At 36.0% G+C, this 12,419-nt stretch overlaps 1 protein-coding gene across 1 annotated transcript in view; it reads left to right on the forward strand.

The window, feature by feature from the left end:
• The window catches only part of Spag16 (sperm associated antigen 16), a 985,522-nt gene that overhangs the window by 722,207 nt on the left and 250,896 nt on the right, over window positions 1-12,419 (forward strand). The window contains exon 14 of the mRNA XM_074071657.1: window positions 12,249-12,314. Within this exon, the coding sequence (XP_073927758.1) occupies window positions 12,249-12,314 (66 nt within the window). The remainder of the gene's footprint in view (window positions 1-12,248; window positions 12,315-12,419) is intronic.

Raw genomic sequence — 12,419 nt, forward strand, 5'->3', positions numbered from 1 at the left:
TGCTACAAAAATGTAGCATTAAGGAGTGTATCATTTTTATCTTAATAGATATGATTCAAATTGCCTTTGACGGTTCACAGTTCTACCATGAGTAAGTGAATGCGCCCTTTCCCCACAGGCCTTCGAGCAGGAGGTAAATTGGCAGTGATTGCTTCGCTTTGTATTTCACTAACCAGTGAACTTGAACATGTCATCATAAATTTATTGTGCATTTGTATTTCCTCTTATGTGAAGGGTGTATTCATAGCCTTTCCCATAGTTCTATGTGAATATTTTCTGTTCATTTTATATATGTGTGTATATGTATATATATGCACTTATCATCTGTATTGCAATTTTTTAAGTCAGATTTTCTCCTATTACCTTATTTATAGTATCTTTACCATTGAAAACTGTTTTCTTTTTAAGATTTGTCAATTGGTCACATTTTGTGCTTAGGCCAATTACTGACATCATCTGTCAGCTCCAAATTCACCCTTTCTAAGCTTGGCTCTATGATATGAGTTAAATCCTGCAAAATCCTCATTTCTGTTTTCCAGTAGCCCTGTTAACCTGTGTATATGGCAGGAGCTAAGGGAGATTAAGAGGCTGGATGAGGAAGCCAGGGTTTAGTCTTTGCTGTCTCCTTGTCTTCTTCCTGTGGCTTCTTCATTCCAACAGCCGCAGACCTTCTTATTGAAGCAGCTGAAGCAATTTTCAATTTTTCCCAAACTTCAGAACCAAACTCCCTGCAGCCTCTTTAGAGACAATATCACCAGCCAAGAAGCACCTCTCTTAGAGGTCTGAATTTCAGTCCTTTCTCTATGCCTTTAAGATTCTATAACCAAACTTTTCTTTGGTCCCTTGGCCCTAGGGATTGTAGCTACTCCCCATAACTACTACTTCCCTGATACCTTAGGGTTATCTTTTAACCCTTGCAGCTATCTACGTAGCAACTTTATGCTTAAATATAATATTTTTCTCTTAATTCTCTGGAAATAAATGGTATGATTTCTGTTGCCTCAATCTTAATAAATAATTCATAAATTAATTATGGTCATTTGTATTTTCTTAGGAAGTGATACATTTGCTCCAGATTTTCAAATTTGTTACCACAGTGATGGTAGTATTTTTTATTTCATATGCTCTTATATCTTCTATGAGTGTAATTAAGTCTTCTTTGTCCTGTAAATATATATATACATATATACACATATACATGTTTCACTTAATTAAAATATTTAGATGATCTGTCTTATTGGTTTTGTGTGTGCATCTGCATATGTGTCCATATATGTGTGTTTTGTGTGTACATGTATGTGTTCTACACATGTTTGTGTATATTTGTATATATGCTTGTATGCTTGTTCACGTGTTTCTGTAGACTGTTTGTGTACATATGTGTGTGTTTTCTGTAGCCATGTAGCACAGCATTGCAATAGGACATTGTGTGAATGTTATCAGTGCAAAATTCAACAAAATTTTTCTATAAAAGGCTGGGCTTGTAAACTTGAAGTCTCTGTTGTAACAACCTAATACCAAATCATAACAACACCAAGTCATCTGTAAACAATATAAATAAATGAGTATGCTCTTAATTACTCTCTGATAATCTTTGTTCTCTATTCTATAACTTTCCCCAATGCTATCTAAATACTACTTCCTGAGCTGAATGTATGGCTCAGTGGTAAATTGTATTTTAGCATGGACAAGGCCCTAGGTTAATCCCTAGGACCAAAAAAAAAAAAAAAAGGAAGGAAAACCCCACTTTCAACTGGGACAACTAGAAGGTTTTTGATGAATCTTTTCTGGACCGTTCCAATGATTATGGATATGACTGTGATTGTGGGGTCATCTATAGACCAGAGCATCCATACCACCTGATAGCTTATTGGAAATTCAGACTCGGGTTCCGTGCAGTGGCATGCTGGAGTTGGCTCACACCGATGAGAGCTGAATGTGCACAGCGATTCTCAAATCTGAGTCACAGAGGGAAAACAGTTACACTATGGGAGCTGACAAATACCGCAAATGATAGCGTTTTGTTTCAGAAAACAAGTTTGCTAGCACACCATTAACTACCCCAGGACTACTTGTTCAGAATTTGCATTTCAGTAAGAACTCTAGGTCATTTATAATCTGAACATTAACATTGGAAAAGCACTGGACTAGATCAGTTTTTTTCCTTTATTCCAAGAATGTGTTAGAATCACATAGCTTATTACAATACATACTCCTAACCTCGTGTGTGATTCTGATTCGGAAACTCTTTTAAGTAAAGTCTCTTAAGAATCTTTTTATATAAAAGTATGCATTTTAAGTAAGCTTTCTGCTTGGTCCTTATGCATCCAAAAAGTTAATAATTAGTGCCCTAAAATATCTGCTCCCATGGCATAGCTTACTTCTTAATTTATAACAGAACAGAACCGAGAGTCATGAGGAATTATTCACAGGCCTTGAGATCTAATCACAAAACTTATAAAATTTTATGGTGAATTTCAGAATTATTATGACCTGACAACTCTTTTGGGCTTCAATTTGCCCTTTTAGAACAGTAATGTGTATATGGTTACCCTGTCTCAACCATACATTGGGTATGTGCTGATAGATAACTGGCCCATTCAGAGATCTACAGATTGAGAGGAGCTGAACTCTAGGAGCATTGGCCACACCTGCCCTTGATTTATTTTTTATTTTTTTATTCACTTACTCATATGTGCATACATTGTTTAGGCCATTTCTCCCCCTTAACCCTCAGCCCCTCTCTTTCCCCCACACCCCCTCATCCCTTCCAGGCAGAACCTGTTCTACCCTAATCTCTAATTTAGTTGAAGAGAAAGTATAAACAATAATAAGAAAGACAAAGCATTTTTGCTAGTTGAAATAAGGAAAGCTACACAGAGAGATTCCTAGCATTGCTTCCATGTACAAATGTGTTACAACCCAAGTTGATTCATCTCTATCTGACCTTTTCGCTAGTTCCTGATCCCCTTCTCATATTGACCTCTGTCGCTTTAATGTTTCTGTATTAGTTCCTCTAGTGGAAGTCCTTGCCGATACCTATTACTTCCAGAGTGTTTCCTGCTCTTTCCTGTACCAACTTCAGAGTCTGGTATTAAGGTCCTTGATCCATTTTGAGTTGATACTAGTACAGGGTGATAAGCATGGATCTAGTTTCAGTTTTTTGCAGGTGGATAACCACTTTTCCCAACATCTGTTGAAGAGGCTGTCTTTTCTCCATCATATGTTTTTGGCGCCTTTGTCAAAAATAAAGTGGGCATAGCTGTGTGGATTCATATCTGGGTCCTCTATTCTGTTGCACTGGTCTTCATGTCTGTTCTTGTGCCGGTACCATGCTGTTTTTACTGCCTTTGATTTAGATAAGATGTTTCTGTACATGAAGCTGTTGCTATAATTGGATAAAACTTTTGAGAGGACTTTGGGGAAAGGGTTGCTTATGGGAGGACATGAATGATTAGGAGCCAGGGAGGAAGATTTCAAGATCTTCTAGGTTTCCTCATTTGCCTAGTGATGGTGTCAGAACCAACAGGATTTGCTGGAAGGTGGAAAAGATGATGAGGCAAAAGGAACTTGAGAGTTCTTAGTGCGTTGGAGATCTAACTCATCACTTTCTGAAGTAATCACACATTTAAAACTGACTCCTGTGTTTATCAAAGTCCCTACATTGCTGAGATCTCATATTTGAAACTCACCTCTTGGCAGTTTTGTCTCTGTATCTGAGTTGTTTTCTTTCCTTAAGTGAAAGGAATCCAGCAGAGAAAGTTCTCACACACCATAAAAACCTCTTCTTTCAGTTCATCTACTGACACTTTTACATCCTTCATCATTACACATGACTTTACACACTTTGGAAGATGGATTCTGTTGTCTCAGGCTTCACTCAAACTTCCAATTTAAACATCCACTACTCTAGTAGTGTGTTTGGAACTTAGTGGATTTTAAGTGAATATTTGTCCAGTGCAGGAAAGCTGCCCATTATAAAACTGAGAGTATTTAATATTTCAGGATTTTTTTCCTGTCTATATACTTTCATCTAATTTTACCAATGATCTTAAAAATTCAAAAGAGTATTATAGAAAAAATTAGGAAAACTCATATTTCCTTAATAATTTGAGAAGTAAATGCTATCATAAAAATTAGAGTTCTTAATATGTGTGAAGTTTTGTGAGATAAGTTTTGGAGATCTGTTGTACAACATATTTTAGTTAATAAAATTCTGTGTATTAAGATGGTAGATTCTGTGGTTTTTAATCACAGTAAAATATATTGTATATAGAGACCCCCAGCAGCTGTACAAGAAGATGATTTATTTTTCCACTGATGAAAACCTGTTTATTAAAAATAAACTCAAACCGGCAATAAAATCAATAAGTATGATAATTTGGGAAATTTGAATGTAGTGAGGAGAATTAATCAAATAGATCAAAGAAAGAGAAATGTTGAAATTCAGGCTTTCTTTTCCCCGAGAGGTGGTCTTTTACCCATTTTGCTTCTCAGGAGTGAGAGGGACCTTGACCTCCATCCTTGTGTTTGCTAGTGCTTTCCTCTAACCTCACACTATTTTTCCTTCGTAGTGATTCCAGTAGTTATGTTTCTTGCAGAGACCCCATTCTTGATATTTCCATGTGAATTTCAGAGTCTGATTGTTTTGTTAGTGTAAGAAAATGTAGACATTGTGTCAAGGAAAAGCCATTTCCACAGACAACCTTGGTTCATCAGGTGCTGCTGCTCTACTCTACTTCACTCAATGACTGCATTGGAATTATTGTAACAAAAGCCTCGTTTTCATCAAAAGAAATTCCCCAGGGTGGCTGGAAATATATATGTTTGTGTATATAAAATAACATTTTACTCGATGTTCATGCTACTGAGAGAATTTTTTTAAGTCATGTTTTCAAAAGGCATGGAGAACCCTGCATGGAAGCTCTCCCTCCTGGAAACAGCTTGTTTCTTCAGCAATTCAATGTAGAACAAAGAAATCAAAAATGCTATGTGCTAAAAGAGATCCACTGGAGAAATTTTGTAAAGGAAGGCAAACTAACATTAATAAATGAAGCTAATTAGGCTTGATTTGCATATTTAACTCTTCTTAATTACACATGGATTTAGTGAACACTTTAAAAGCTGCAATTAATCTTTCACAGGCATGGTTAGTTGTTTACATGAAATAACAAAAACTAGGAGCCTTGTTAGTGGTTACTCTGTTTCCAGTTTCTATGCCAGCAGGATTATTTCAGTAATAATAATGAGATTTTTTTCATAGTTTGCAAACCTATAAATTTAAAGTTCTTTGATTTCACAAAGATAGTTTTTAAATTTGCAGAAAATATGAATGGTATACAAATGCTTTATTTTATTAAAATATTTAAACTTATTCAATTGAGAAAGGATCTTTAAAATTCTTTTGGGATTGGTTCTTTTAAACTTGATAGCTAAGGTAGCAGCTTTAATAAAAGCAAGCCCCACCGACCTGGTATTGAGTTAGAGGTGTTTTTCCACAGCTGAAATGAACTTTAATTCTGCTTGCCCTTAGTCCCTTCTTTGAAACTATTTTTCATTGGTCATAAAATTTCAAATAAAAATATATGGAGCAAAATTATATAATATAATCCTTGTTTTTATATGTTTTTAGATAATTTCCTTTAAAAGTGTTTTACTATAAGAAATTGTTTTCTAAAAATATGCACAGGAGTGATTTTATGAGATGATGCTTCTGTATTGTGATACATGGGACTGGCAGATGTGTCAGGGATGGTTAAGTGCAGGAGGTGTGCACAGGGAAAACAGTCACAAGTCTTCATTCTGTGCAACTGTCAAATGAGTATGAAATTTCAACATGAAGGCTCTATTTTATAGAGTTCTCCATGAAAGTTCTTTTATAAAATTACTACTCCTGACATAATAAACCTGTTGCATGAATTGCATTAAAAACCCAGAGATCATGGAATGAAGAAAAGAAAGTTGGTGGAGGACAAAATGTCAAACTTACTTAATTTAATTAATTTAAAAATATGTATTAAATACTCTTCATGAACCAGTCCATTACTGTTCTTGTAATTATAACGTGACAAAGATAATAGATATAATCTCTGCTATCACAGAGCTTTCCATTGGCATATTGTGACTATGTGATAATTGACACTTACTGAACACTTGCTGTGTCCCGGGCAGCAATCTAAACCCTTTGCATGAATCAATTTGTTAAATTTTCAAAATGCCACTACAATGCAGATACTATTATTACTCTTATTTTATAGAAGAGAAACCTAAGAGTCAGAGCAGTACAAGGACACAGTAAGCAACACAGTCCAAATTTAAACCCAAACAGTTTCACAGTAGATGTTGAGCTATTAATTAATGGATATAGTGCATACGTAGTGTTTAAGCCTGTTTGGATATATGTTCTAGTATGCAATAAAATGCACAGCTTTTCATTTTGAGACTACTTGCATATGAGGCCAAAGAACATTCATGTAATATGCATAATTTCTATCTACAATGTGATAAATATTAAGAAAATAATGTCCTAGCTTAATTTTTACAAAAGGTTGATGCAGAATAAAGGTATCTCTAACTCTTGTTATGATTGAATACTGTCCTTCCAAATCTGTGCATTGTATATAGTTCTTAACACCTCAGAAGTTAACATATTTGGAGACAGTGTCTTTAAAGAAGTAATTAAGGTTATAAGTGATTATTGGGCCCTATCTAATATGACTGGTACCCTCATAGAAAGAGATTAGTACACGTAGTGGAAAGACCATGTGAAGACACAGGGAAACCACAACTATCTGTAAGTTCTCCTAATAGAACCAACCTTGTTGGCACCTTGATCTTGGGCTTCTGTCCTGCAGATCTGTGAGTAAATGTATTTCTGTTGTTTAAACCACTCAGTTTATGGTGCTTTGATATGACAGCCCTAGCAAATTAATATAACCTTAATTGTGTCAAAAGCAGCACTTAATATCTGAACCCAAAGAGCTGAAAGTGTAGTTAAGGTTGCTGACCTACTACCCAGTATTTGTGAACAGTTCACTCAGGATCATGTTAATTACAGAGGCTGGAGTGATTAAGAGCCATCTGAAAGGCAGTCAATGTTGGCCAATGCTTTTTCCAGTTATAACCACAGAAGAAGATTGACAGCAACCTTAGTAAATCCCTGGCCAATTGTCTGACTAGCTGTTTGGCTTTTAAAGGCATGCTCACTAAAGTTAGCTCTCATTGATTAATTAGACAGCTATAAAACCAGTTCTGATTGCTTACTTGTAAGCAGGGCTACAGAATTGTTACAAATTGACTAGATGAGTTTAAAACTAGTTCTAGTGTTTGTTACCATGGAGACAGAACAATGAGTCTTTTCCTGGAAGAATGGTGATGATTTTTTTTTTTAATTTTCAGTGGCCAAAAAAAGTTAATAAGTAGAATAGGAATAGAAAAGAAACCTACAAAATATTCCATCAGTGGAAATAGCTCATGCATGGGCATTATGGTGATCACTTTATACAATTTTCTCCAACTCTAAGTGGTAATTTGAAATATTGTCAATTTTATAAGGTAGAGATTAAAAATTGCTATTTGTAAAGTACATAGAATATTCTTATACAAATAAGAGACATTATTAATGACTTTCTAATGAGCTGAATTCTAAGCTTTGAAGTTCCACTCCAGTACTGCATTCTTCACCACCACAATATATTAACTCATGGTAAAATGCACATGTTATACATTTTCTTTTACATCATAACTGACGTAGACACCTGTGACAGAGAGATCAAGTGACTGCACATGCACAGACTGTCCATGGAATATCCAAAAGACAGGATCTGAGGTTGACCTGAGACATCTGAATCAGAGATCAAAACCATTTAATCACTCATGGAGCAGCTGGTTATCTTCCACAACCAGTTCCTCATGAGAGAAGCAGTGAGAGCCAGGTGTACCCCAAACTATGAAAATTTGTTCCTCTCCAAGAGTGGATGGAGAGAGACAGACAGGACACTATAAGGAAACTTTGCTCTAATACAAATAGATCTTCCCTTGAAGAGCAAAGAAAAGCCTCTGGGGTTGCAACCCTGAACTGTACATAAATGCCTCCAGGAAAGGTGTTCTCAAATCTCTCCAGAGGTCTCTATTTTTAGGGTTGCTGGTTGATCATCCTTTAACTCATATTTCAAGGCTCTTTGCTTTGAAATCCTTGATAAGGAAAAAAACATGAAAATATTCAAGGAACACAGCAAATTGAAAGGAAGAGTATGAAATAGTATGTCAGAAAGGAGCCAAACAATAGTCTGGTATCAGAGAAGAGCTTGGAAATTATTTTCAGTACAATGGTAGTTTTTTCGATGGCTAGAAACAGGTGCTTACCATGATCTGATTGGGAGTAGATTAAGAACAGGAACTAGGATATCAATGAGGCTTCTGCCATAATTAGGCCCCATAGGATGATACCCTGCCTTGTAGTGGCAAAAGTGGAGAAGGACAGAGTGGGCAGAATAGGGCTGCATGAGAGTTGGGATGCAGGTAGAAGAGGATAGAGAGGTATTCTCATTGCCAGTATTTTTATTGCCTTGTTTGTTTTTGTTGTGGTTTGATTAATTGGCAATGTCACGTGTATGTATTATAAGGGAACAATTTGGTAAAAGTTAAGACAGACAGAAGGAAAATAGAAAATTAAGTTTCTTTTTGCATATTATATCTGCCAAGCTGTATCAAATTGATCACCAGTAAGAAAAAGATGACAGGAGGAGTAAGATGTACAGTGTTTACAAAGCAGTGGGCGGGGTTAAGGTTGTTGATACAGGGACATGCAAGGATCTACAATAATGGGCAACCGTTACTACCTTAGGTCTGTCTGAACGGGCAAGGGAAGAAATGCCCATTCAGAAGCATGTCCTGTAACCAGGGAGAGGCTCCAGACAACAGGAATTATGGAATTTGGTGGAGGATAGGGGCACTGACAAAATGGTAGCTGAACAGAAGTGGTCATTTATCCATCTCTATCTTTCTGCTCTTCTGTAGTCTGGAGGTGTTTTCCTCTGATTGAAGCCAAGCAGAAGCCAGAGGGCCTAGGAGCTCAGGTGATATAGTTAGCAGAGAGCAGAGGATGGAGCAGGGCAGTGACCCATGGGGACAGAATGGGCAGGCACAGTACAAACTGCACAGATGCCTCCTACACCTCTTTAAGAAGGCAGGTAGAATCTCAAATTTGGAGCTCAGTGGAAAGGTAAGGGTGAAGATGTTAATTTGGAAGTTGTCAGCATTTCAACATTTATATGTCTCAGGAATTAAGAGCTAATATTTATTAAGCTCTTTGTGCTAGGTAGTACCCATTTTAGATGCATTTCTAACTCCCCCCAGGGCCAGGACTAATGATAGAAATCATTATTGCACACAGTGTCTCTGTCTGAGAGAATCAAATACTGAAGCAATATGTGTTGGGTCACATGATAATTCTTTAAAAACTTTCCTTCTTTTCATTTTTTTCACTTCTTTGAAGAAAAACAATTTTGACAAGAATTCATCAGAGAAGATATTCCGAATTTTAATGTCATGGTTTGGGTATTGCTTTTGATTAAGGCTGTTTGCAGAATAGAATATTAGTAACCTACATATTCCCTCTACCTCAAAAAAGAGTAGATTCACTTTTATCTTGGGAACAAAGCTGGATAGAAAAGCTTTTTTAACTTTTCTTAATTCATGAAACATTTATCTTTGAGTTGGGTTTTGTTATAGCAGCACAAAAATGTGGTCCGTCAGCACTTCCATTATAACCCCCTATTTCCAGGACTTTTCAAGAGTGCCTTAGAGACTCTCCTTTGAATTGAAACTTGGCATTCAGGAATTGAATCAGGAAACTACATTTTTCCTTACCAATTAATAAAATAATTTAAAGATTTTCAAGTTAGAAGAAGAGCAAATGCAAAACTATTAGTGCAAGAATCATTTCAAGACAAATTCGCCTATTTAAAAAACTTTGTGAAAATACGAACAATCTCCACATAAGTATAATATTTTAATATTATACATTTAGTTCTCAAATAAAAGTACCTAATATAAAAACAATAATAATTATAACATCTTTTATTTTGCCTGTTTGGCTTTGTATATAATTTTTTTCTACTTTGGGAATTTAGATTGTTTGAATTTCTCTACATAAATTGGTTTAATGTTATAACAGTGTTAGATACTAAACCAGAATAACAAAGGGGAGGACAGCTCATCCTGAGAGAATGCCAAAGTGTTTCTTTATGTTTTTTGTGAATTTAAAATTATGTGTGTATATCTTTGCATTCTGTAAACAGGGACCAGTAACATGCATAGATTCTGCAAATAGATATTTGAAATTTAGCTTGCTAAGAACTAAATAGAGTTTGGATTAGAAAAATTCCCTGAATGCTCAATAACAATGAGAGAATATCATGAGAACTATCTTTAACATCTCTATTTTGTTGTTCTGTTTTTCCTTAAGCCTTTTAACACTACAGTAGTTGAAGACTTGAATCTCCCTCTGATGGACTTTTATGCATTACACTGGATTCCATGTTGTTTCAGAAACCTGTCAGCAAATTCCCACCTCTTGATCTAGCTTTTGTTCTACCTGGAACACCCTTCCTTCAGATGTCTGCATTATTTCTCTTATTACCTTCAGTCCTTATTCAGACCTTACCTTTCAAATGAAGCCAAACTGGGTCACTCTGCTTGACAATGTGATTTGCCCTTAACTCCTATAGTGATGAGGGAAATTGCCCCTTCTCTCTCTGGAGGTTCACTGAAGTGAGTTGGCAATAGACAGATGACCAGGCTTTAAGCCATACAGAGTTGTTAATGTGCCTCAGTACAGGAGCTGGAGCCATTCGACTACGAAGCTCAAAAAAGGGACAGATGAGTGAGGCCTCTTTGTAAAAGAAAGGGAAGTGGGGGCTGTGAGCAATTTCAGGAAGCAGTAAATGATGGGGCCCAGTGAAGAGAAATGAGTTTCTTAATGATTTTCTTTGGAAGCTGAAGAACAGACAACAGCTTGCGTCAAAGTAGGTGTGATGACATCTTTCAGTCTTCCTTCACACCATATGAGCTTGCTCTTCTCTGGACAATGAGATTTCGGGGCGACAATCTAAAATAATTGCAATACTTTTGAAAGAGCTGCCTTCAGTCAGATAAATGAACTTCAGAAACAGCCCCTGTATTTGGGGGAGGAAGAAGGGAAGAATAGCAATACCTTGATTCTGAGAATGCTAACCCAGCTCAGCATGTCAAAGCATCACATATTGGACTATCATTTTCTGAGCCCCTAAATGCCCCAGTCACAAAATTAATGATACCTATAACCCATTTTTCCCTTCACACTTATCATCTAACATATTTTATACCTCTTTAACAAAATATCCATTTCTGTCACATAAGGTCCATGAGTATACAGTTCTTTGCTTCATTTTCTGACATATCTAAGCACATAGACTTATGTTACCATATTAATTGCTCAAAAATTCTTAATTCAATGAATAAAGTGTTGAATGAAATTGAATTTGAAAGCCCATAATAAGAACATCCAAGCAATAATCCAGATATCTCTTTGGTGGCACTTCTAAAAATGTAGATAATTTCCCTAACGTAGTCAAGAATCTCATTTGAACCATTAGTGTCAAAATGAAAGACGTCACATGTAGATCCCATAATATGTTAGGAGTCCACCTTTCCTGAGAACATTTAAACTGAAGCTTGGAAATCTTGCACCTTAATTTCAGCTATTGTTTAGGAACAGTGAGTGGAATGAATGCATGTGAAGTATGGTTTTCACAAAACAAATGTTTATTCTGCATTTTAAAATATCATTATACATGTTCCATAACATTTTTATACATGTCATAATATTAATGTTGAGCTTTGAGAATTGTGAAATTTAATTGTGGTCCTATAATTTTGAGAGAAAAAGAAAAGTAGATACTCCTGCTCCTCCCTGGCAGTGGAAGAAGTGCTATGCTGAAGATTAGTTGTGAAAGGGAGGGCTCACCACCAGCCCAGTGGTACGAAAACAAGAACAGTAGAATTTCGGACCTGATACCAACACTAGGGCACCTCACCAGTCTAGCTCTGTCTAACTCAGTTGATGGCAAGAGCTATCATTCTATGTTGAGAAAGTGTTATTATTATTGAACTAAAAATTACTTTAAGACTCAAACAAAATTATCTTTCAATTCCTTTTAAAGTATCAAGTGGAATTTATTTGAATTTGTCTTTGCTTTGTCTCCTAGGGTCACTGTGAGCAGTCACTATATGGTCACATGCACTCTATCAATGATGCTACCTTTACTCCTAGGGTAAGTTCAGCTCTTCCAGTAAATTCTTATAATTCTTCATATGCAAAAATGCATTTTTATGAAGTAAATTCCCAAAATAAATGGTAAACTAATAGGCTGAAGAAG

The sequence above is a fragment of the Castor canadensis genome, chromosome 4 (genome assembly GCF_047511655.1).
Source record: "Castor canadensis chromosome 4, mCasCan1.hap1v2, whole genome shotgun sequence".
Classification (NCBI taxonomy): Eukaryota; Metazoa; Chordata; class Mammalia; order Rodentia; family Castoridae; genus Castor; species Castor canadensis.